The sequence below is a fragment of the Polypterus senegalus genome, chromosome 7 (assembly GCF_016835505.1).
Source record: "Polypterus senegalus isolate Bchr_013 chromosome 7, ASM1683550v1, whole genome shotgun sequence".
Lineage (NCBI taxonomy): Eukaryota > Metazoa > Chordata > Cladistia > Polypteriformes > Polypteridae > Polypterus > Polypterus senegalus.
Window position 1 is genome coordinate 153362696 of NC_053160.1, and position 27538 is coordinate 153390233.

The 27538-nt window shown below is 38.2% G+C and overlaps 1 protein-coding gene across 1 annotated transcript in view; it reads right to left on the reverse strand.

Annotated features, from left to right (window-relative positions):
• LOC120532921 (atrial natriuretic peptide receptor 2) overlaps positions 1-27538 on the reverse strand; it is a 186264-nt gene that overhangs the window by 22542 nt on the left and 136184 nt on the right. The window contains exons 9-13 of the mRNA XM_039759411.1: positions 24265-24336; positions 14931-15090; positions 14086-14241; positions 10985-11153; positions 3000-3146 (exon numbers count right to left, since the gene is read on the reverse strand). Coding sequence (XP_039615345.1) covers positions 3000-3146; positions 10985-11153; positions 14086-14241; positions 14931-15090; positions 24265-24336 — 704 coding nt within the window. The remainder of the gene's footprint in view (positions 1-2999; positions 3147-10984; positions 11154-14085; positions 14242-14930; positions 15091-24264; positions 24337-27538) is intronic.

A 27538-nucleotide genomic window follows, 5' to 3' on the forward strand; every position in this document is an offset into this window, starting at 1 on the left:
GATTGACCTCCAAGGTCAAAGTCAATCCAGGAAGGTCAAGATCAAAAATCAAATAACCTGTAGCCTGAAATGTGGTACACATGTACTATATTGAAACTCTGCACTACAGCTTTATATTAAAAGCAAACAGTTTTGGAATTATTACTCTTTTTATTTTTATTTTATTTTATTGTAGAATCAACTCTCGGCAGCGGGCAGCTGGGCGGTCGTGTGGCACATGTGTATGGGCGCCGTTCTCATTCCCTACAACCTTCGCCGTCACTTCCCCTACCTCTTCATATCTTCAATTACTGTATTCTTGAGGCAAATTGAAGACTTAAGTGCCAGCTTAAGTAAAAAATTAAAGAAAACATACTAAGTAATTGCAACACAAACACTGACTTAATCAGTTTTAACGTGAAAAGACGAAAAGACGAGAAGAAGCGGGCCGCTAGGGTGGAGAAAAGAAGAGCTACTCAGGAAGCAGCAGACGTATCAACCTCTGAGCAAATGAATGATAAACGTACAGAGAAAGAAAGTCAAGTATATTCACTGCAAGTTATTATGCAGTGCGCCGTTACTGGTACTTAAATAAAAACCAAATAAACTTAATGATGACTTGTTGTGTACCAAAATAAAACAAAACCATGGAAACCTGTAAAGTAGTGCTTAGTGCAGAAGTAAATTGCAACAAAGGAAGCAGAAAACAATTTTGGTTAAAATATACAATTAATAGGGAACAACTTGGAGGGAAAGGGTTTGTTATAATACGATTAACTTAGTCATTTAGGACGATACTGCGTCAATCCTGGTATTCATAACTACTGAACTCAATGGCCATATTGCAAAAGCTCTGAAAAACTGTATACAGTCTGATGTACAGCACAAGAGCCATCGTAATGCTATTGCATATTTACAAACACTCCCAGGTCAGATGGTATGGTTAGAGATTATAGTGAAGTTAGCGACATATTAAAAAACTACTTATTTGTGGGCATGAGGTATATTTGTTACTATTATTCTTGAGGGGATCATGGGAAAATCCAGTGTATGTAATCACTTGACATGCTGTTAAATATTTACTTTCTATTGTACTCCAGTTGAGGATTTTTTAGAAGTAGGAGACAAATGTCACAAAGTTGTCTACCTATTTTATTTGAAAAATCCTGTGTAGAACTCTGAACTAAAGACTTGTTCTAAACTTATGGCAAACCAAATTAACATCTAAGGATATCCTGAAATTAATTTCAGACATCTTAAAGTGCTATTTACTTCTTAAGGTATTGGAAACTTGCTTTAAAGGTCTTGAAATATGTTCCTTTATATTTTGCGACATCTGCAATACATTATGAGATATCTCAAAGTCACTCTTTGGAAAATTTCCTATTCATTCAATGGGATTTCCTGTGGCAAGCTGAATTAACATTTAAGGATTTCTCCAATGTGCATGTTAAGATATCTGAAAATACATTTTAAATATATTGAAATTGATGTCTGCGGTGGGTTGGCAACCTGCCCAGGATTGGTTCTTGCCTTGTGCCCTGTGTTGGCTGGGATTGGCTCCAGCAGACCCCCGTGACCCTGTATTCGGATTTAGTGGGTTAGACAATGGATGGATGGATGGATGAAATTGATGTATTTTGAAATATGCCGAACAGATTTCCTGACATTTTGAAATGAGATACACTGCATATTTTGAGATATCTGAAATGCATTTCAAGAGATACTGAAATAACTTTCTGAGCATTTTGAGGTATATTAAAATATGTCTGTTAGGCAGTTTGAGATATCTAAACTATATTTCCAGATATCTTAAAATAACTTCCTATGCATTTCAAGATATCTCAAAATCACTTCCTGTCCAATCTCCTATTATTTCAATAAAATATCATGTGTACTTTAAGATATCTTGAAATGAAAAGGAACTAGTTTTGAGGTATCTTGAAATGAGCATGATATTGCAAGACAAATTTAACAAAGTGCATATTAATAGTGCATATTGAAATGCACAGGAAGTTAGTTTAAGATATCTGAAAATGTATTTAAGATCACTTGAAATGGGCAGGAAGTTACTTTTGACTTGCAATATTATGGCATGCCAAATTAACATTCAGAGATATCTCAAAATCCATTTGAAGGTATCTGAAAATGCATTTTGAATATCTCAAGGATATCTGAAATTCATTTTGAGATATCTCTAAATGTGGCTTGCCATATACAGATGTATTTTAAGATATCTTGAAATGTATTTGAAATATCTCAAAATGCACAGGAACTTACTTCAAGATGTCTTGATTGCATTTGAGATATATTGATATTCATTTCAGATGTCTTGAAATGAACAGTGTATTTATTTTTATGATATTTTATATTTGAGTTATCTTAAAATGCATTTAAGATGCAGTATATTATGAGAAGTCAAGCAAAATGACACCTTATATCGGCTAACTGAACGGATTACAATATGCAAACTTTTGAGGTTAGCCCAGGCACCTTCTTCAGGCAACTTGTAGGTTAGATACAGTATATTGAAATAGACATATTTTCAGATATCTGTAATTAATTTTGAAATATCTTAAATACATTTCCTGATATCTGAAAATGTATTTTGAGATATCTCTAATTGTTAATTTGGCTTGCTACTGTATATAGAGAATTTAATGGCCATTACATTCTTTAATGAAGGACTAATAATTCTTTTGTGTTTCTTTTTGTGAACACATCAGACCAGTAATCTGTGGCATGATACACACATTCTATTTATACCTCATCATAAATGCATGAACAGATTTTCTTCAATAAGATATACAGATATTTTCTCAGAAATTCTGTTTTTAGTTTCTTCTGCGTCTTCAAGGTCTTCAATACAAGAGATATTAAGCTTAAAGAAAACAGTTATCACACAAAAGAATACACATCATTTCTTGTGGTCATGGTAGATCTGTTCTGTGGAGCCTTCTAATACAATGTCTGGAAATGGGTGGATGGACTAATATAAATGAAAGTTAAAAATTCCTCACTGAGGCAGGATTTGGTAGAGCAGGTTCTCTGCCTTTCTTTTTTCTTCCAAATATGCATGTGTTCTCTCTTCTACCAGCTTCTCTAGATTGTTTGCATACTGCTCCATTCGTGACAGGAGGTTGTCCAGAATGCTTGTGGAGCCCTCCCTGCAATACAAAGCATACAAATATGTTGACAGTTCTGAAAACAAAATAATATTCTAAAGATCAGAAGCATATTTTATTTAATAACCATAAGATTTGGTTATTTCTCTTTTAATATAAGGAATTACCCAAAAAACTACAGCCTGTCCTTCTCAGATTCGATATCAGACCTTGCTTTCCAGGTAGGTGGCCAACATGGCAATGTATGGTGCTCCCCTTTTTTGTCTGTTTTATTTGATGTTCAGGCACAGAAGATGCTGTAAAACAGCAGCATTTTGAATTTGATTCTTTATTTATAATAGTATCTAGTTTAACGAAGCACTTTGGAATCTGACATTGCAGGGATATGTGATGTGAAAGAGGGCATTCTTATTTATAAGTGGAATTTCTAATAGTTATTAAAAGCTATAGAAATGCAACTTTACTAAAACACTGATGATGATTAATTATAATTAGGGTGTTAAATAAAAATTTTTGAAAAAATTATTATCTATCCATCCAGTGCAGTGTGGGCATAATTTTGGACATAATTCAGGAGCCAACTCTGGTGAGAATGTTAGTCGAGCACAGGGAACACACACTCGCACTCACTCATCATCCACCCATCTGTTTTATTAGCATTTTTTAAATAGTGCAAGTGAAGGAATGACGCCATCAGACGTAAGACAGAAGTGAGGTTTGGACAGTACACCAGTCTGTCACTCACACTAAATCTTCCAGGCAGCCTAAACTGTACGTCTCTGCGGTGTGAGAGTAATCTCAACTGGCTGAGTTTATTTGCTGTAGATTATCTGGTTAAGTTTACGGAAAGACATGGTTCCCACATCCCGAAGATTTCAGCTGTTTGTTTCTGGTCCTACAGGTGCCCAGAGATGCACAGGCTATCGCCACTCATTTTTTGGGACTTTTTTGTACCAAGGCCCCCTCACATTTTTAGCCTGTTTAAATGGTGTATGTTTTTTTGTTTATGGGGAAGCTAGATCCTCTCTGCTTGGCTTTTCTCTCCCTTTTAAATTACTAAAGGTTGGGTAACCTATCTGCAAAGTGTTCAGGATTGTAAGGTGCTCCAAAAAAAAAAATGGAACCAGCGTCTAAGCACTGAGACAATAATTGTGTTGCCACAGTACCACCAATTACACCGGACAACAACTTTTTTAGCAAACATTTTACTTCCTGACAAATGTTTGATGATTATGAGAGATAGTATGAAGTTGATCTCAAATATCATGTTTTATGGGCATATCACACAGGAATTTGGAGAAGTGATGAAATCAACATTTATTGAATTTAGTGTGTTTACTCAGTTAATGATGCTGACACATTGCACTGGTTCTCTTGAGCTAAAAATGTTTTGCTACTGAATTACGTTTGTACTCAGTCTCTGATGCTTCTTATTTATGTCTACAACAATAGTAAGCAAGCACGGATGAATTCCACTTGCACTGATATCGTTTTACAATCATTGCAATGTCCTGGTGAAACCTTTCATGTTTTACACTGACTGTGCCAAGTGTGAATGCAGAAAATTAAACTTTAAGGACATGTAGCACTTTATGATTTTGTATGCTTGTTGGACACAATTTGCTGCTCTGTAGCTGCCAAGAAAATTCTCAAAACATCCTTGAATGCTTTCTTCCAGCCCCACTAGCAGATATTTAAACCTCTTGTCATTGATGATGTGTCTGACTTGTGAACAGACAAAATATCCTTCCTTAATCTTACCGTCAATTACTCATGGTAACATCTGTCTCGGATATCGTTATCCTTCAACTTTCTTGTTCATCACTTTCACAAAATATTTTTGATCAGTCGAAGTTTTATATGAAGAAGAAGTAGAAATATCTTTGTTGGGTGGACAAGTGGTTTATGTGCCACATGTTTCTGCCCTGGAACCAAATGCTTTCAGAGTGGCCAATTATTTTTAACATAATGAGACTCCTTAGAGTGGCTCTTTGCAAATGAAATAACAGCATTTGGTATATCTGAGCTGCATTCCTGGTAGCAGGTTCACTACTTTTAGATCACCACAGGTGTTCACATTACAATTATTGTACTGTATATGTACTCTATATTGTAACTGCCCAAGAGGAAGGACAGTCATCTTGGCCAAGGTGGAGGATAATTTTTTGTCCAGATGGTAAGCCAGAGTGGAAGGAGAAATGAGCATGTTAGCTGGATGATGCATCAGCTCCTTGCCTGGCCAGAGTCAAATAAAAGATGGACCAGTGGAGGACAGGAGCAGTTCTATCCCCCATACAACAGGTGGCAGTGGTCAGTTTGTAAACCCGCTGAGGTTCATGGAAATTGGAGGCTAGAAATGAAATCCTGTCTGTTAGAGGGAGCCGTCGGGGAAGGACCTCCCTGGTTTCCATATGACCCAGAAGTACTTCCAAAAGGACCTGCTGTGGCACTGAAAGCATTCCCAGGTCTATCTTAAAAGGAGCCCACCACCTCACATAGGGCAGTCAGAGTCAAGGGGCAGCTGATGGCACTCAACTGGAGGTGGAAGCAGGAATAAAATCTGTTTATTTAGAGTATTTGGCTGGTGGTTGTCTTAAAAAACTGTTGGTGAAAAATAAAAATGTAGTGTTATGTGTGAATTGTGTTATGTGATATTGCGTCTGAAGTTTGGGGCTCAATGGAGTCCCCTTGTGGCCTCAGTATACTTATAATATGGGAGGAAATCACAAAAATAGGTGATTGCAATAAGATGGTATGTGTTAGGAGAATCAACATTAACACTGTTTGTATAGCGCCTATCATATTATTATGATTTCAGCTAGAACAAACAGTCAATGCCAAAAACAATGATTTAGTAATTCTATAAATGATACATAAAATATCCAGTGTGAATGGTTTTCATTTTTCTCAAATATGTTATGATTGTGTCAATTTTAACGTCCTTTCATTTTAAATAGTTTCAGTGGCTTCTTAAATATGTCAAAATTAATTAACATCACGGTCTTAATGCTTTTCCTGGTACGTGTCAGGGTGTTAACAGGCTGAACAGACCTGACCAGACATCAATATCCCCAGCTACATCTTCATGTATTTCCAGTCATGTCAGTAGTTACACCTGAGGAATTCCTAAGTGTTCCCTTGGCTAAAGTTCAGACCAGAGTGCCTGATGCCCATTTGTGGCTCTTCCTACTGTACACCTTTCTTGAGTTGTCCAAGGGATATCTTATTTCTATGCTCAAACAAACGCAACTGTCATTTCGAAGTACTGAGCATCTAAGGCTGCTCTACTCCAACATAATCCATGATTTTTCAGCTCCTTACTCTGTGATGAAGGATAAGTACTCTAATCCTGGAACATCCTAGATCAAGGCTGGATGTCTTTTGGGTGTGGAATGTGCAGATCACTTCATAAATCAAGATCTCTGTTTAATGACATAGCTTGTGCTTCCACTACCTGAATACCATAAGCAATTGTACTACTGATGCACTAAATCTGATGGTCGACTTCATAATCCTCCCCAGCCTCATTCGTAATAAGGCCCCCAAGATCCATGTAGTCTTCGAATGCAAGGTCCAGCTGACCACACACATTTAGCTGAGTGCTAATATTTTTTTGGAAAGAATAATTGCCTTTGATTTGGAAGTGTTGATTTTAAAAATCACTTTCCATTTAGATGAAATCCACACAAAAGCATTCCACATATCACAGCCAGATAAGGCCAAAAGAACAACACTGTAAGATACTCTCTACCCCTTATTTTATCTTGATATCCTTTTCATAAAAAATCAGACAGGAGGGGAGGCAGGATGCACCTTTTTCCTGCACTCATCATAAAGGGAAGAATGTGATCATAGTTATAACTTCATATGCTCATGAACCTAATACTGTTTGAACAGCAGGCCTAGAATCCCATACTCTTGATTATCCTCTAGTAAAATACTCTGGGGAGCACAGTTATAAGTCTTCTCTAGTTTTCCAAAAATTGTTTATACAAGACAGGTAATAAACTTTCATGATGCATCTAGTTAGGCAAAGACATGGCTCCTTAGCCTGGATGTAATTCACAATGCAGTATTCATCAGCAATAAGTATCTGTATGCAACACTGAACTGTTGTTGGAGTCACTATTGTCTGATATGGGCTTTTCTTGGGAGGCCATTAAGTGTTGGTTTTCTGGTGGTTTTGGAAATAATTGGTATAACTCTAGCTGGCCAATCCAGACATACTGCCTGAATTTTCCAAGCAAGACTAAGGAGATATGTTAATCAAAACATCCTAAAAATATCTATCTTTTTGATCTCTTCCAACATTTCAGCCTTGTCATTATACTGTAGAGCATCATAACAATTCAGTGATCTGGGCCAAAGTAATTGATCCAGTTTCAACATATGCTACTGGTACTACTCTCATGAGGATGTTTCCCCCCAGTTCATGAGCTCATTAAAGTGTTCCTTGCATCTGTGGACATTGTCCACAGTTTAGGTCAATATCTCCTGACCTTTGCAAGGACCGATTAAAGGCTGCCTAAAAGAACTTTTCAAATGCCTCCCACATCCTATCCTTCACTACCGTTAGCCACTATGCTCTTGGTCCATGAGTTTCTCTCACTCAAATACACTACTAACACTACTAACGTTCCATGGAAAGTCTGTTTCTTATCATTCTGGTTCCCTTGTCATTGATGTCCAATAACAGGTTCTAGAACTGGTATTATTGCCAGAGCTCCTCATTGTCACCTTTATGGCTGAAGTCTTCTATAGCCTACATTTGAACTTCATGAGCCCAAGAGTTTAAGTTTTGCCAAACACAGAATTCCCAGCAGACTCAGTAACAATGTGTCTCACAGGACTATACAGATGATATCCTGACTCAGTGGGGAATCAGCTGATGGCTCAAGATCTATCTTTACTCAGGTGTCCTGTTGCCATATAGCCCAAGATGTTGTGATGCACTTATAACTGAACTACGGTAAAACAGGAAAAGTCTATGGTGACCAATGTTGGACAACAGCAAACAATATCAAAATGTCCGTAACAAAATCTCACATTACTGTCACATATTGTGCATAGGAAGATGTGAAATCATCTCAATTTTTTTTATTAACATATTGCTAAATAATCAATACTAGGAAACACTTTTTGTGAACTTAAAAGAAAAGCACTGTGGTGGACGCAAACATTTAAAATGAACACCTGCATCCCCCCTCATTCATTGGTCCTAAGCCCAGCCCAGTAATAGCTTATTCATTGGAGAAGTGTAGCATTTTTACATGATATCAACTGTGCAAAGTTTGCTTAAAGAATTGTGCAATTAAAGATTACAAGTTGTAGAAAAACGAGCGAAAACATTATCAGGAAGAAGCAATGCCTTGGACTTGTGCATTTGCGATGTACTTTCCTCCTGTTGTTTCACATACTGCCACTAAATAATTACAAGGAACTCCAATTTGTGGATATAAATAAAAAATGTAACAATAGGATGTGAGTCTACAAATCAAATGCTTGTTCTGTTTTAGTTAATGAGACTTTTAGTAAAATACAGTGCATCCGGAAAGTATTTACAGCACATCACTTTTTCCACATTTTGTTATGTCACAGCCTTATTCCAAAATGGATTAAATTCATTTTTTTCCTCAGAATTCTACACACAACACCCCATAATGTCAATGTGAAAAAAGTTTACTTGAGGTTTTTGAAAATGTTTTAAATATAAAAAAACTGAGAAAGCCCATGTACATAAGTATTCACCACCTTTGCCGTGAAGCTCAAAATTGAGCTCAGGTGCATCCTGTTTCCCCTGATCATCCTTGAGATGTTCCTGCAGCTTAATTGGAGTCCACCTGTGGTAAATTCAGTTGATTGGACATGATTTGGAAAGGCACACACCTGTCTATATACGATCCCAAAGTTGACAGTTCATGTCAGAGCACAAACCAAGCATGAAGTCAAAGGAATTGTCTGTAGACCTCCGAGACAGGATTGTCTCGAGGCACAAATCTGGGGAAGGTTAAAAAAAAATTTCTGCTGCTTTGAAGGTCCCAATGAGCACAGTGGCCTCCATCATCCATAGGTGGAAGAAGTTTGAAACCACCAGGACTCTTCCTAGAGCTGGCCGGCCATCTAAACTGAGCGATCGGGGGAGAAGGGCCTTAGTCAGGGAGGTGACCAAGAACCCGATGGTCACTCTGTCAGAGCTCCAGAGGTCCTCTGTGGAGAGAGGAGAACCTTCCAGAAGGACAACCATTTCTGCAGCAATTCACCAATCAGGCCTGTATGGTAGAGTGGCCAGACGGAAGCCACTCCTTAGTAAAAGGCACATGGCAGCCCGCCTGGAGTTTGCCAAAAGGCACCTGAAGGACTCTCAGACCATGAGAAACAAAATTCTCTGGTCTGATGAGACAAAGATTGAACTCCTGGTGTGAATGCCAGGCATCACGTTTGGAGGAAACCAGGCACCGCTCATCACCAGGCCAATACCATCCCTACAGTGAAGCATGGTGGTGGCAGCATCATGCTGTGGGGATGTTTTTCAGTGACAGAAACTGGGAGACTAGTCAGGATAAAGGGAAAGATGACTACAGTAATGTACAGAGACATCCTGGATGAAATCCTGCTCCAGAGTGTTCTTGACCTCAGACTGGGGTGACAGTTCATCTTTCACTAGGACAACGACCCTAAGTACACAGCCAAGATATCAAAGGAGTGGCTTCTGATAACTCTGTGAATGTCCTTGAGTGGCCCAGCCAGAGTCCAGACTTGAATCCGATTGAACATCTCTGGAGAGACCTTAAAATGGCTGTGCACCGATGCTTCCCATCCAACCTGATGGAGCTTGAGAGGTGCTGCAAAGAGGAATGGCCGAAACTGGCCAAGGATAGGTGTGCCAAGCTTGTGGCATCATATTCAAAAAGACTTGAGGTTGTAATTGCTGCCAAAGGTGCATCGGCAAAGTATTGAGCAAAGGCTGTGAATACTTATGCACATGTGATTTCTCTGGTTTTTTTTATTTTTAATAAATTTGCAAAAACCTCAAGTAAACTTTTTTCACGTTGTCATTATGGGGTGTTGTGTGTAGAATTCTGAGGAAAAAAATGAATTTAATCCATTTTGGAATAAGGCTGTAACACAACAAAATGTGGAAAAAGTGATGTGCAGATACTTCCCGGATGCACTGTACATGTGTTTTAGGCATTATAAGCATATGATTGAATGACTTCATATGTAGATTACGCAATATAAGATTTTTTCATGGATGTTTTGATACTGTTTGCTGTTTTTTGAGTGTTGGTTACTATAGACATATCAAAAACTGTTTTATATCACTTTTGGATGTAGCGTTTCATAAAAATTACCTTCTTGTCCATTGATGCAAGTTCCAAATGCACAGCACTCATCTGGGAAATTGTTAGGTGGGGCAGTCCCAGAACAAGACTTAAATCACATGATCCAGGGCTAACTTCTGATTGGCTTCCATCCTAAGGGACTCTTGCAAAATTGCCACCCTGATAAACCTGTGCTGGAATCCCGTAACATTTAACAGTTAAAACCAGACTTGGTGTTATATATCCAGCTCTCCTTTCATGCATGATCACTTGTTATTGCACTGAGGCCACCTCTCAAGATCTCATTGTCAGAAAGGGTATATTTTTGCATATGACCCGTGCCATGTTCCCAGGTTTCATCTGTGCACTTTGACTGAAGAAGCATATCCTAGGCCATCTGTTTCATATTTATTGGCAGTTTTCTTTAAGATTAACCCTACATCAGATCTGCCCCACCACCAAAGATGAAATACTCTTTAACAGTAGAATATTTTTTTTCACTGTACAATGTAAAACAGCATATTATTGTAAAACAGCACATTAATAACTCCCACTTACTTGTTAAATTTCCTGATGAATATTTTAATTTGACTGAAATCTGGACGTTCTGCTGGCTCCTCAGCCCAGCATCTCTCCATTAACAGAGCCAGCTCTTCACTATGCAAATTAATGTCGATGGTTGGTCGAAAATAAGGCTTCTGCCCATTCCTGACTTTTTGAACGATCTCTGAAAATGGATAAAAGAGAGTTTTCTTGTCACTTTTTGTACCTACAGGGGTGTATTATTGAAAGCATTCAGATCTGCTGCTCTTTGCCTCTGTTGCAGGGATATGAGTCATCCTGCCAAGTTTTGTACTGAATGTTATTTAAAACTTCACAGATAAACTGGAGGAAAAATGCATGAAACTGGATTCATTTTGTCGCAATTATTGTGAATGTTAACTTGGCTTGCCATAAATTTAATTTGTTTGCTTTAATGTAAAATATCTACAAGAAATTAGAATATTGTGTAATATAGAGACAAAATACTCAAATGTTTCACAGAATGTTCTGTAATCAATGAATAATTAACTCATTATGCCATTTATGTTTTTATATACACTTTTTTAAACAGCAGAATATATTGAAAGTCATCTCCAGAATCAAAAAATACACAACTCTGGTACAATTCATTTCTTTTAATGCGTATAAACCTTTACTGTTCAGGCAGCTTAAATTCTTGTACTGATACAAGATATAAGGCCTGCACAAGCCATCAAAAGCCCACTGTATAAAAAGGTTGCATATTTTATTCTTCTCTGGCAAATGCAAGGGAAAAAAACATAGAAGAAAAGGAAATATCTAAAAGCCAATGTGGTCCAAAATAACTTTACATGCCCCTGTCTGCCTAGTGGAGTAGTTTATCTGCTTACCCACTAAAACATCAAGCATGGCTCATGTCAGCTCTGAAATTCTTGAGAACTGGATGTCTTTCTTCTTCCCTGAAATCTGATGACTCTCCACTGATCCTAAACTTAAAACTCCAAGGGAAGACTTCATTCCAGCATAAAGAATGCACCCTTTATCACACATAACCCCTAAACTGACCTAAGGGGGAGACTCTCCCATGAAAACTGGATGTAAGGAGGATCGTTACTCCCAGGTTTTGCTCTACCATTTAGTTTTAGTGAGTTACAATACACTGCGACATCCCAGTGCAGATTTTCTTTTGCTTTACTGAATAATGCCGTGTAGAAGTAGTTATTTAATTTTAATTCTGCCTATTCATTTGGGCACTTCAAACCTGTTGGGACGGAGCTATTCAAGTGTGCTTCTCGGCTAACCAAAATATGCATTTCAACAGTGTTACTAATGATAATGAAGGAGAGACAGCGTCTTCTGGAGATCTGGAGCAGAAGAGGGAATGGCTATTGGAATACAGAATGGCCCTCACAAAAAAGAGCTCATCATTGGTTTGTTTTTATGAGTGGCAGAGAAGGTCAAAGGTCACAAGTCTGAGCTCCAAATAGTCCACGAGCATGTGAATGCAGCATTAGCTTGTGTACGGCTGCTAGCCATGTTGCTATCCCAGAGGTCGTGACCTGTGATGTCACTGAAAAGAGGGTATGAAAGGATCATGCACTTCCTAATTACCTGAAATTGAATAGAATTACTTTACATATGCAGTAGTTTGCTTTGCTTTATGCTTATTTTTGATTTTGTGAAATACAGACCTCCTGCTTTAGGTTGCTTGATGATGTTTTTTGATTTCTCATTGGGATTTGGTGAAAGAAAAGTCATAATATGTATTTTTCATGTTACGTTTCATCTTCTGATCACTATTTAAAATTGTTTCTGTTTTTACTACTAAAGGCATAACAAGTACAAGATAAGATTTGTAGTCAAGGGAATGCCTTAATTAGACATTCTTAACCAAGCAGTCAGCCACTTTCTAACCCACGCAGTCCTGAACAGGGTCGCAGGGGTCTCCTGGAGCCTATCCCAGTGAGCAAGGAATAATCCCTGGAAAGGGCGCCAGTCCGTCGCAGGACAAACATCCACACACCAAACACACACAAGGGCCAATTGAGAATCTCCAATATCACCTAACCTGCCTTTCCTTTGACTGTGGGAGAAAAACAACACAGACTGGAGGGGAACATGCAAACTCCACTCAGGGAGGACCCGGGACAAGAACTCTGGTCTCCTAATATGTGAGGCAGCAGCGCTACCACTGCGCCACCATCCTGCCCTCCTTGCCAAGCAAAACCATTTAAATCTATCTGGAGAGACAGTCTTTCATTTACATTTTAGGTAAAGTTCCATCCATAATTATTGTATCCCCTCACTCTTATATAACATGTTATCTAGAACATTACAAAATTGATCAGTGTTTAGGGAGGTGTCCATATTATCCAGCACAACACTGGAAAACATCATTAAAGATGTAACACCAAGACCATACAATAGAAATAAAAATAAAGAAAGACATTTAGACAATGCAAAAAAATCCCAGATTCCACCAAAATAATTCAAAACAAATGTAGATCATGATTTAGTCTAATTTGTCAATGCTTACGTATCCAACAAAGCAAAAAAAAAACAAGGACCTGGAGTTTTTACACGAGTTTCCAGTTCAAGAAAAAATCAGAGGGATTCATTTTTGGATTTCAAAGTGAAATGTCTCTGTGCTGGGGAAGTGGCTTCTAACACCTTCACTGACTAGATGAAGACGTGCAGCTTGTGGCCTACTATTGGCACATCGGGCATTGGAGATGATCAATAACATATGAGAAGTAGTTTCTAACATTTTGCCAAGTAGTTTGAAAAGCGAATAAACACTGCAATATAGAAAGACTATCCAGTTTATGAATGTTTCCCCTGATCCTGGAAAATTGCATTCTTTATATGATTTTGCTTATCTGAATTGACTTTGTGCTGATTTTGAAGCAGAATCTCTTGGGAAAGAACTTTGGGAAAATATATATGGTCATTTGCATGGCATACAAGATGAATCATTCTGGGCAAAACCTAGTATCATCATGTGCCAGATAAATCATGCATTTTATTATCTAAACCTAAAACTTTCACATGTCATGTTTGCAAATATATAAAAAAATGCAAAACCAAAGTCATTTTAATGAGAAAATGGACATCATGCTTTATATTGGTAAGATTACCTTTTGGGCTGAGATCCATTCCCTCTATGTAAAATGGCCCATTTCTCAGTGCAATCTCTTGCAGGATTATTCCAAAGCTATAGATGTCACCTTTTTGGGTTCCTTCAGGAGGTGTCCTTCCATATCTCAGCAATTCTGGAGCTGTCCAAAGTTTTTCTGAGAAAGAAGAAAGGAAGAATGAAAGGTCATGGTGCAGTTACTCAGCCAAGCTTAGTCCTGTATAGTATCTTACATGTCAAGAACTTCCACAGAGGAAGCCAGCAGCTATTCTGAGCCGTGGCAGAAGATATGTGTATTATCATAGAATAAAGAAAAGAGATTGTCCTTAAAAGAAAAGTACAGCAAAAAGGATCAGGAGATGAATGGCAAGACTAAGAATGATCAAGATTGAATGAAGATTGTTTGCAATAAGGTCAACATAATCAAAATCAAAGATACCAATATCATAGTCAAAATATGTTGCAATGTCAAAAATTAAAAAACAAAACAGTACAAGCAAAAATGTAGTAAATTATCTCGAACTACCATGGCAACACTCGGTTTCAAATAACATAACATCTGGAATTAGTAGTCATAAAGTAGACGTTCTTTCTAAATAGGATGTCAGTCCATTTCAGAGCAATAATTTATGCTTAGGATGAAAGAGGAGAGCGACAATATCCACACAAAAGCACCACACAGTTCAGGCCAGAGTTTACAGTCTGTGTCCTGGAGTTCTGTAACACCAGCACTGCCCAGTGAATTATCGTGTCACCTCTTAAAATCTACAATATTTAAAACTGGACATCTGGCTTATAATTCCAATATATGTTTAAACAAGCATATTTTAAAATTCTTCTTCTTACTGGCATACAATGCATGTGTGTCTTCACTTTCACAGGGAGACCGGAAACTTGCCAGTCCATAATCTGTTATCTTTAGAACAAAGCGACTGTCGACAACACAGTTTGATGATTTTAGATTGCCGTGAAATCCAATGTAGCTGTTGTGCAAAAAGGTCATCCCCTAGAAAATGAAGGGAAAAGAAGAAAATCAACAGGTGCTTCATTTTTAATTACACAAAGTACTATCAAGACACTTACCGTTGTAAACAACCTAACATTAATCTCTTTCTCAATTGACATTTTATGAGGATCCAATCTAAAAAGCTTAAAATCTGATATTGCCATGTATTTCAATCAAGGACAAAGTTGTTGGTAAACCTCCAAGAAAAAAGAAGAACCCACAATTGTCTCTAAAAAAGCTTGAAACTGGCCAAAAACATGGCACCCATTATTGTTTATTTTATATTTAACAAAAATCAGACCTAGCTTTAGAGTTTTTATTCAACAGAATATTTCAAATGATAACACAGATGAAGATGGCATGGACAGAAATGATGGCAGCCTTAAGCTAATATTTTATTGCAGAACCTTTAGAGGCAGTCACTGCAAACAAGCAATTCCTGGAGCTCTCAGTGAGACTTCTGAACATGTCAACAGGTAGTTAGGCCCAGTCGTCCTGAGCAGACTACCTCAGCTGGGTCAGGTTTGAAAGGCGGACCTTCTACAGATGGCATGTTTCAGTTGTTTCTATAGATGTTTGATTGAGTTCAAGTCATGGCTCGTAGAAGGCCACTACATAATAGGCCATTCCTGGATGCTTTTAGTTGTGTGTTTTGGCTCATTATCTTGTTTGAAAATCCATAACCTTGACTAAGACAGAGCTTTCTGACGCTGGGCAGTACGTTTTGCTCTAGAATTTCTTGATAGTCATGAGACTCCATTGTTCCCTACACAGACTCAAGGCACCCTGTGCCAAACGCAACACAGAAGCCCCAAAACATAAGTGAACCTCCTCCATGTTTCACAGCAGATAGGTTGTTGTTTTCTTTGAAAGCTTTTCGTCTATGTACATGTACCTTATATGACTATCCATAACGTCCCAGTTTTGTCTCATCTGTCCAAAAGACATTCTCCCAGAAGCATTGTGGCTTGTCAATATGTATTTTAGTATATTGCAGTCTGACTTTTTTTAAGTTTTTCTTTCAACAGTTGAGTCCTCCTTCTTCCATTGAGCCCACTATCACTCAATAATTGACCGATGGTGCAATCAGACACTGATGGACCTTGAAATTCAGCTTGTATCTCTTTGGAAGTTATGCTTGGCTTATAGTCTACCATTCTCACTATCCTTCTGCTCATTCTGGGGTCAAATTTCCTCTTGTAGCCACTTTCAGGAAAGTTGTCACCAGTTCTGTGGACCATAAACTTAATAATATTTCAAACTGTAGTCACAGAAACATCAAGCTGCATGGAGATTGTTTTAACAGCCTTTGCCTTTACTATACTTGTCTATAATGTTCTTTATGATCTCCTCCAACAACTCTCTCCTTTGCTTTCTCTGGTCCATGTACTGTGTAGAACACATGATAATACCAGACAGCAGAGTGATGACTTTTCTCCATTTGATTTGGCTGAATGATCGATTGAACAATTGGAGACAAGTGTGATATGAATTACAGAAAACAACTTTTTTGAAAAATCACTCAAATACAATTATTTGTGATTTTTTCTAGAGGTACCAACAAACGTGTCCAGGCCATTTTAGAATATTTTTGTAGAATAAGCAATACTTGATCATTTTTCACACTTGCTTTGCTTTACTTGACGACATATCAAAGGTATACAAGTATACACAAAACAACTGCTTTTCATTTAATCACTTTTCAAGAGGCACACAGGACTTTTTCAAAGAGCTTGTAAGGATACCAACAAATTTGAAATTGTCCACGTCTTGGAAATAAGTTCAACATACAAAACAAGGATAACTTGAAGTCCTTTTCTGTTAGACGTTCATTCCAACAAAGTGTCAGAAGCACAGAAGCCAACCTCAATGATTCACGTGCTTGAAGGTGGCTTGTACACTTAGAATTTACTTTTCTCACCCTAAGCAAAGCTTCAGAGCAAATAAAAGTTCTCCTATTAACCAAAAGCTAAGTCAAGATCTGAATAATGGATTGTCTGTTTAAAATGTACCCTAAGACCAAAGAGTCTGCAGCACATAGAATTGACCTTAATACAAATACAAATTTTCCAATACTCTTTACAGAAAAAAATAGGACAGTCGAAGAGCTGTTACTAAATATTTATTTTCTACTGACACTCCACACCCACTCATCCACACTATCATTCAGATTGTTTGGTGTTTTCAAAGAGGAGCGTTCTTCATCAAGCAATCCCAGCAGAAAGAAGCAGCATTCCACAGACCAAGCAATGGCACCCAGTGTACTTTAAACTTGTTTTTTTTTCACAAATGTGTGTGCCGATGGTCATTTCTTAGACAAAGAGAATGTGAGTCTTCCAACTTGTGTAGTAAGGATTAAAGTTGCAGGTAGTCGTTACTGATATATTAGTTGAAGTCTCCAGGTAGAAATAAGTAATCAATCATCAAAGTTAACTGAAGACATACTGTACCAGAACTTGGTTCCAAAATAATTAAAGGCCCTGCTCCATTGACCAATGCAAGTAACGTATTGCCTTTTTTAATGCAACCATCCCAGTAATCAAGATTTTGCTTAGCTAGATTCCCATCTTAACTACTTGCTTGCCAAACCCATAGTATCTCTGCCAACTGTTTATCAGTAATCCTTGTTTATGCTGATCCTGTTCAACATTCAATGTCAATATTTTGCCAGAAAAAATCATTTTTACCAGATTCTCAATGTTTACTTTTATTTAATTTTTTTTGGTGTGATTTAAACATTTTGAAACTATTATATATTTATTTTGGGCTGTAAAAGCTAAAAAAATTGCATTTCATATTTAAAAAGTGTTCCCAGGGTGACAAAAATCTATCTTGATTTCTTATCATTTTACTTGCCCTTTGCAAAGATCTATTACCATTTTTATTTCATAAATATTTATTTATTTCATCTAAGATATCATGTTTCTTCAGTGCATTATACATTTAGAGATGTATCTTTTTGCATTTCTGGAAAGTTCTTCACAAGATATGTACAGGTCAGATCAGCAGACGCTTCCTTACATGTCTATTTTCTAAACTTCATTCATCCATTTTGGAGACCTCTTGTCCGAAACTGGATCATGGGAAGCCAGAACCTGTAAACTCTTCACTAATAATAGAATATTTGGATCACAAGGCACTTTAAATGGAGAGCCGTTGGAACTTTTAACCAATTAGAATACTGGATGTGGTCTATTGGTTGCTTCCCTGAGAAGGTCAGCACTACAGAATCAAAAGGCCAGGGCACAGGGTTTGATCAGGTCCATCTCTGCCTATTTGACTCAGTGCTCAACCGTGTAATTTCGATGACTAACACCCTTACAATTATCATGTGCATCAAATGACATACTGTAGTTGATTAACTATGCATAAGATAGTATTTTATGCAAGTTCATTTTGTTTTTTCATCAAGTGGTTCAGGACTTCCATATGAAGTAGTCAGTCTAACTAATGATAGAAAGAAAGAAAAGATTGGTGGGATATGAGAGGCACCCTGTGGATTTTTTGTTCACTTCACTTTATTCAGCAAGACATGGAGGGAATTAGATCTGGTCCGACTCTGTTATGCATCAGTGTGAATTTATGTATATATTTTGTTGCTTTTATTAATTTTGAGTTATTACTTTTCATGTATTTATGTTATTTCTGCTGGGTTTAACTGTACTTCATTAACTGTGTACTGTCCATTTAAATGTGCTTATGTTCCTTTTCCTTTGTAGGTGGAACTCCAGGAGGCGGAGCCACAGTGACATCAAGACTCCTTAGCCCTCTCTTTGACTATAAAAGTCTGCTGAGCAGGCTCAGGAATTGAAGATCATTCATTTAGAGTGGAGTTTTTTAAGTATTGTATATGTCTTTTCAGTTTTATTCTATTCTTTTTCTGCTCTGTTCTTGTATAATTTTTCTGGATTGTGTTTTGGGAATTGTTCATTATGGATTGTCTTTCTAGGAAATCCCTTTTGACTCTTTTTGCCCTTTTGCTTATTTTGGTTATATAAACCATCCTTTTATAAAGATTTCTTATTTGCCCTTTTTATACAAGTCAAAGGTTTACTGTCATCCCACCTCTTGTGGGGCTTTTGTGATAAATTTGTAACACTTTTAAGATTATTTTTGAGGCTTAAATCCCTTTTGGGATCATGAGGCCCAAGGCAGGCCACTAAAGTTATGATTAAGCCCATTGGGGTGAGGTCTTTCTCAGGTAGTCAAACGAGGTCTGGCCTGGCCAGTGAAGCTGTTTGGAGACCTTATATCCTTTTTGCCCATTTGGAAGACTTCAGATTATAACAGACTCCATACCTTGGATTTGTGGTTCTTCCTTGAAGCAGAATAGTAATTACTATGTGATATGTAGTCTACAATGCACACATTGTTTTATCAATTTATATAGGAAGGGTGAGAAGGTCAGTAGATTCTCCAGAACAAATGAGGGATAGACCATTTTCAATATTTTCAAAAACCTTTAACTCAATTTTTTGATTCGTTGTATTAAAAATTTACACGCATATCTTTCACCTATGCCAACACTGTTTATACAAGCAATAATTCCACTGAAACAGGAACAGTTCCTGCTCAATACAATACTAGCTACTAGCACAATGTAGACATTTGCAAACACACATTAAATCAACTCTAATAGCAAAATAGAAGAAGACCTTATAGGACACCAACTACTAATTGCAAAACCTTATAATCGACAAGCAATCTTAACAAACTGTATGACTGACAGCAACACAATTATTTACAAGTACATAAAAGTATGTCCCTTTTATGTGAAAGTGTTTAATTTTGTTGGGATCATGCTGGGGCTCCAGCTCTGACTGATTTGTTTGATTTTCATTTCTTCTTCTTTTTTGTAAAAAGACAATATGTTTAACTAAAGCATGTTTACAGCAAAATAGAAGAATATAGCTAATGCTTATTTTCATAAAATGTAATAATGATAGGGGGCATCCTTCTAGGTTCTTATAAGTGTGTTTTACTGTTAAAATATTATCATGTTAGGGGTAGGGTTAGAATGTATTTTCTCTAAACGCCTAATTCATTGATTAATAAAAACCTCTCAGTGCCAGAAGATGACTAAATGGGTTGACTACCTGGTTGCACAATCATTGCTCCACAGCTTACTCTGGTACCCCCATCATGCTTAACCGCTGGAATGGCATTGTGCAGTTGATGAGCGGTACCTGGTTTCCTCCAAACAGACCAAACAGTTCAATCTTGGTTTCAATGGAGTACAGAATCTTTTTTCTCATATTCTGAGAGTCCTTTTTTCAAACTCCAAGCAGGCTTCCATGTATTGTCTGGCAGGTCTGCCATAAAGCCCAGATTATCGGAGTGTTGCAGTGGTGGTGGTGGTCCTTTTTGAAGTTCCCCTCATCTCCACACAGTTTCTCTAGCGCTCTGCCACAGTGACCATTGGTTTCTTTGTCACCTCTATTACCAAGGCCCTTATCCCCCAGTTGCTGAGTTTTGGCCAGCTGTGGTTGTTAAAGGCTTCTTCCATTTAAACATTATGGAAGCCACTGTAGACATTTTTTTGTTCTGTGCCTAGACATAATCTTCTTTCTAAGCTCTGCAGACAATGCTTTCAAACTCATGACTTGGTTTTTGCTCTGATTCACATTGTCACCTGTGGACTTTCTATAGACAGATGTGTGCCTTTTCTAACCATGTCCAATCAATTGAACCGACCACAGGCAGACTCCAAAAAAGATGCAGAAGCGTCTCCATGATGATCCATAGAATGTGATGGACCTGCATCAAATTTCAAGTGTCATAGCAAATGGTCAGAATACATGTGACAGTTTTTGATTTTGAACAGTTTGCAGATATTTCTAAAATCATTCTGGGATATTGGGTGTTGCTTAGACACAGTTTAAATAATTTTAGCATCAGGCTGTAACATAAAAAAGGTGTAAAAAATGGAAAAGGTCTGAATACTTCCTGAAAGTACTGCATATGACCTGAACTGGATCCTCGCTGGAATGTTTATATGTGGCATAGCATATTCTCAATGAGAAAGGGTGCTAAGACATTTGAGAATGATGGTTTTTGAAAAACTGACCAATTCCATGGTTTCTGATTATTCGCTCTCAAGTAAATTATTGTGAAGTATAATATTTAAAAAGAAAAAATCTCAACTGAGGATGACAGGTTGAGTAGCATTTCTAACCACCAGAACGCTGTGAGTGAAAACGTGCTCACCAGGTACTGACTTTACCTGCATACAGTATAAGATGTACAAATTGGGTTTTTCATGAGGAAGAGTGTTGACTAAATGACATACGTAAAACTAACTGAGCTTGTTTGATCCTGGGCTCTAATTTGGACAAATCTCAACCAGATTTTTAGCTCTGCAAACTTCATTGAGACTTTGCTTACAAAGAACTTCTCATAGTTACTCTGCAATGCCATTGCATTTTTTTAAAAGATTATGATGCTTCATCAGAGCTGTAAGAGCCATTTGCTAGTTATTTAAGTAATATTAAATATTTGCCTGTTGTCAGGGATGCCACGGGCAACAACGCGGCCGTAACGCCGTGAGGGACCGGAAGAGGGTCAGAGCCCACCCTGTATCACATGGGGGCCGCCTTCCTGGTTGCTCTGGAGGCCACGGGTACAGGGCATGGAAGCTCCACCCTGTAGGGGCCCGTGGTCACCGCCAGGAGGCGCCCCAATGCTTTGGGGACCTGTAACCCCAGCACTTCCTGGTGTGGCGGGTAGATTTAGGACGGCACACGGAGAGCTGCCGGGAGGACAGCCGGCACTTCCGCCACGCTGGAGCGTGGCCAGAGGAGGAATGCTGGGAGCACCTGGAGCTCATCCGGGAGAGTATAAAAGGGGCCGTCTCCCTTCATTCAAGGCTGGAGTTGGGTGGAAGCAGGTTGAGGTAGAAGGCGGCCTGAAGAGAAGGCATTGAGTGGCCAGGACTGTGAATTGGGGTTTGTGCACTAATGTGACTGTGTCTGAGTGACATAATTATTGTAAATATTGTAAATAATAAACGTGTGATGGTGATTAAGAACATGTCCGCCTATCTGTGTCCGGGTTAGCTCCACACTGTATATTAGTGCATAGTCTATAGGAGGTTCTTATACCTCCATAAGTTGATTTGAATTGGTATATTCTAACTATTTGTTGTCTCTCTGACTATAGATTAGTCTCAGTTAGTGACCTGCCTTGCCACGTGTGAGGCATGGACGGCCTGTGCGTTAACATGTCCTATAGCATAAAAGTTAACATGCTCTATTGAACATGCAGTGCCATACGTTTACAGCGAACTGAAGGCAAAGTAAAGAATCTTTAAGTGTAGAAACAACTGAAGTTTGACAAGAAAAGTTTAGAGAAGAGACATTTGTTCCAATTTTTTATTCAACTTGCGTAACAACCTTTTTTCTTTATTCTTGTGTGGACTTGTTGCTTTGAATATTCACAAATTCTTTTGAAAACAAACTTTTGGACTGAGACGTTTCTTTCGGCATGAGTTTGACACGTGCCTGATCCTGCCTTACTCACCAGCAGCTACAAGAGCCATCACAGTACATCAAGATTTCACAATACTGCAAAAGTGCTTTCCAGTCCATGCATTGATTTTTACAAGTTGGTCTATTAGAAACTTCAAGTCCTCACATTACAAAACAAAAATTTTTAAGTTTCTGTGGAAAGTATGACTTCACAAAATAAAATTACTGAGTAAAATGTTTCCATTGATTCTGCTCCCGTGATTCATGCCATTGGCCCAAGGTAAACTGGTTTATTCACACTGAAGCAAAAAATAAAACAGCTGGCTGGAGTAAAGACAAATCTATCATAACATTTTTTCTATTCTGCAGCAATTCAAATAAATCTGCAGAATGCTACAGAAACACACAGTGTATTGATCAACCTATTCTTTTCTAGATTGTTATATTTTATTCACTTGGACCTTTGCAATACATTAACTTGGCAGCCCCGATCTTTTATGGCCAATACAATGAACCTTTATGTTCAACAATCAACGGGCTGCCAGATTTCATGCCCAGATTTCTGAAATCCTGCCTAATAATATTGAGTCTTAGAATGGATTACAAAATAGGAACCGATCTTAAAATATTTAATCCCCCTCCACAGCAGCTTTTAAGTCAAAAAGGCATTAATTGCTTTCTCCACATCATAAATGAAATAAAAACTATTGCTGCCCTTTTTTAACATCTTCTGCTCTTTTCTGTTGGAACTACATCTGCGTATTTGTGCCGCAGTTTGTCTCATGCATATCCACCTCCACACTCAAATCTGATTTGCATATCTTTCTCGCAACACCTTAACATGCTTACCAGTTTAGATAAGCTAAACTTTTAGAACTGTGACATCACTTCAGGGATTTTCTATATGTGCTTTAGCAGAAAATCCACCACTTCAGGAATTGCCATTAGATTTGACTGATGCATTTTCCAAACATATTTAGGCCAATTGTGTTTATTAAAGGGTTCTATGGACTGAACTGAACTCAATATACTCTATAGGAAAATGAAAAGTGTTTATTGCTAGTATGAAGGTGCAGAAATATCAAAAGTGAAGTGATATTTAGAGTAATCAATATACAGCATCATGACAACACAACAGACACACGTTATTTAATAAATCAATGGCAGTAAAAACAACAATAAATATCAAGAAATGTGCAAGAGTATTACAAATTACACGTGTCTTGCCTGTGGGTTTACCAAGACTCAGAAGCCGCTCCTCAATACAGTAGAAATAAGGCACCGCTGGTTAGAAAGTGGCCCTAAAACCAAGGTGATTGAGCTTTTGTGTGTCACAATGACCTGTGTATGTTTGTTAGTGCTGGTGACAGTGAGTCCCTATGCAGAAAACTAAGAGTGACAGGCATTTGACATCCTTGACATCCTTCTTATTTGTATTTACATGAAGGGGGTCCTGTGTAGAATAGTGCAGGGTGACTGGCATTTGGCATTACCTTAAACTTTGTCTGGATAGGTTCTCTATGTGTATGTATGTGTATATCTGCATGTGTGTGTGTGTTAATCTTAAAGTGCACGGGTTCACCAATCTGGTAACATACCTGGTAAATCTCACAAAAAATCTACAATAATACAACGTCTAACTGCTGAACCCCTGTAACCCAGATTTTGATTTTCAGTTGCTATACAAGCAAGACAATGTAGTGCTTACCTTTACAATGTCGTTAATAAGAGAATATCGAAACATCCAATCCAGATTTATACTTTCATTTTCCAGAATGTCCTAATAAGAAAAATACTTCTCATTAATAAAAAGTTTAGAATCTATTTAGTAACTGTTAAAAAATGTAGATAAGAAAGCAAATCAAAATTAAATCAATCTTAACTACCACTCAATACAAATGAAAATGGGCTTTATGAATTTCTGCATTGTTGCATCTTTTTCAATGTAAAAATGATCAAATCATCAACCAAAATGTGAGATTGGATAAAAAGGGACCTGAATTAACCTAACACAAATCTTTGGGGATATGGAAGGAATAATCAGAGTACCTGGAGGAAAACCCATGTGGGTACCAGGAGAATGAGAAAATTCAACCCAATGGACAATTCATGGGAATCAAACCAGGGACTCTAAATCTGTGAGACAGCAGTGGCACGCATATAAGTCCATTATTAATATTTTTTACACTCACTGTGAAAATTATTCAGAAGACTTGTAAACCTGCTTATCCATTAATCAAACAATCATGTGGTAGTAGCAAGTCAAGTCAAGTAGGGGAGCATGAACTTGTACAGTTTATTGTCACACACACCACATGACGAAACAGCTCGGGATACCATTTGGCAACCCCCCAGGCAGACACATGGTCCAGTCCCACCCTCCGGAAATTACCTTCTATCTGCCACAGCCAGGTGATACATGAGCGACCACCTGGCCTAGTCCAGCCACTCGGATCCCTAACATTGCGAATCCTGTGAGCTGGATCACCCTCTGGGAATCACGCCACATGGCTGTTGTGCCGTAACTGACGCTCCTCTCACAATAAAGGTAATGTGCCTCATTCGGGACTCCATGAGCAACCACTCATTCGACACGAAGTCAAACCAACGGTACCCAAGAATTTTCCAGAGAGACACAGTGCCAAAGGAGTCCAGTCTTCGTCTCAGGTCACTGGATAGCATCCATGTCTCGCAACCATACAGCAAGACAGGAAGCACCAGGACTCTAAATACTTGGATCTTCATCGTTTTGCAAAGACAGATATCACTGCTAAGGTAAGTAAACCTCCCGACAAGGTCAACACTCTCTCCGCAGAGAGACACACCACTGATGGATGTGCCTAAGAGGTCATTAAAGGCCTGGATCTTGGTTTTTATCAGGACACTCGCAAGCCCAGACACTCAGACTTCTCACTCAGTCTCTCGAGAGTCGTGATCAGAGCCTCCATATCACAATGAATAAAATCATGAAGATACAGGTCAGCACAACACATAACACCTTGACATGGATGGGCTACAACAGCAGAAGACCACATCAGGTTCTGCCTTTGTTAGCCAAGAACAGAAACCTAAAGCTTCAGTGGGCTCAGGCTCACCAAAACTAAACAGCTGAGGACTGAAAAAATATAACTGTTTTGGTGAATCTCAATTTTTGGTGAGACACATATATAGTAGAGTCAGAATTTGGTGCTAACAGCATTAATCCATGCATCCAACCTAACACCAATCAATCATAGCCTGAATGCCTGAGTATTATTGCTGACCATGTGCATCTCTTCATGTCTACAGTTTACCCATCTTCTAATGGCTACTTCCAGCGTGATAATGCACCATGTCCAAACTGGTGTAATGAACATGACAAACAGTCCAATGTTCTTCAGTGGCCTTCCTTGTCACTGGAACTGAATCTAATAGAGCATCTTTGGGATGTGGAAGAATAGGAAATTGTGTAGTTGGCAAATCTGCAAAAATTGTACTATGCTATCATATCAACATGGACCAGAATTTAAAAGGAATGCTTCCAACATCTTGTGGAGTCCATGCCATGGAAAACTGAGGCTGTTTTAGGAGCAAAACTAGGCCCTACTTATATATGGTATAGTGTTCACAATAGTTTTCTCAGTGAATGTGCATCATCTCATTTTGTAACACTAGGATACACAAGAGTTTCATTTGGTTCTTATAAAATATAATATAAAATTATATACTGTATATAACATATGTACATTTTTTTTATTTGAAATACTTTATTATTCACCCAAGGGAAACAGTCTTTTCACATGAGTCTTAGAAGTCAGAGTTCAGGGTCAACCATTGTACTGCACCCTTGGAGCAATTTTAAGATTATGGGCCTTGCTCAAGGGTCCAACAGAGTAGAATCCATTCTGGCAGTACAGTGGAACCTCTAGATACGATCACCTCTGTATACGAGAAATTCAAGATAAGAGGAGAGTATGAATGAAAAATTCGGATCTAAATACGAGCATTGGCTCGCATAACGAGCCATGAGCCAGGCTGTGGTTATGCGTGACGCATTTCCCGATCCGCCTCGACTCGGAGACTCACCCAAGCTGACGCTGCCAGCCCATCAGCTCACTCAGTGTTCCTTGTTCTCCCGTAGCGTGAGGATCTACGTGTTTGTGCGCTTGTGATTTCATTGTTTCGCTGTAGCAGTTTGCTGTATAAGCATGCAGACGGAGAATAGGAGACGATTGCCCTCAAGAGGAGAGAGAGAGAGAGAGAGAGAGAGCAAGCGAGCGAGAGAGATAAGGAGAGAGAGAGACGCGTGCGCGAGCGAGAGAGATAAGGAGACAGAAATGCGCACGAGAGAGAAGAACGATCAGCTCAGTTATGCTCACATGATGCTCAGCAGACAAAGTGTATCCATACTACTTGTATTGCAAGACATCGCTCGTTTTATCAAGTCAAAATTAATTAAAAAATTTAGCTCGTCTTGCAAAACACTCGTAAGCCAAGTTACTTACAAACCGACGTTCCACTTGTATATATTATTAATCAGTGTTATTTGTTAGGAAAATTGATTTTTATATTGATATTTTTGGGGGTGCGGAAGGGATTAACTGGATTACCATTATTTTCAATGGGGAAGTTTGTCCTAGATACGAGAAATTCGCTATACAAGCTCAGTGCTGGAACGAATTAAACTCGTATCTCGAGGTTCCACTGTAATTGGATTTGAACCAGCGGCCTTCCAGATATCAGCATAGATCTTTAGCCTCAGAGCCACCACTAATAATTAGATTTAATAATTAATGAAATTAATTTAAATCTTAAACTATTATATTAAATATTGTCACTTCAGCCCCAACACTTCAAAATATGAATCATTAAAATTCTATGAAAACACCTACATTTGCAAAAAAAGTGCCGATTGCTAATACCATGTTTTGAGTTGCACATTTGTGAAGGGTTATAAATGTGGTTAACATATTAGAAATGTTCAGTTTAGAGTAACACATCAG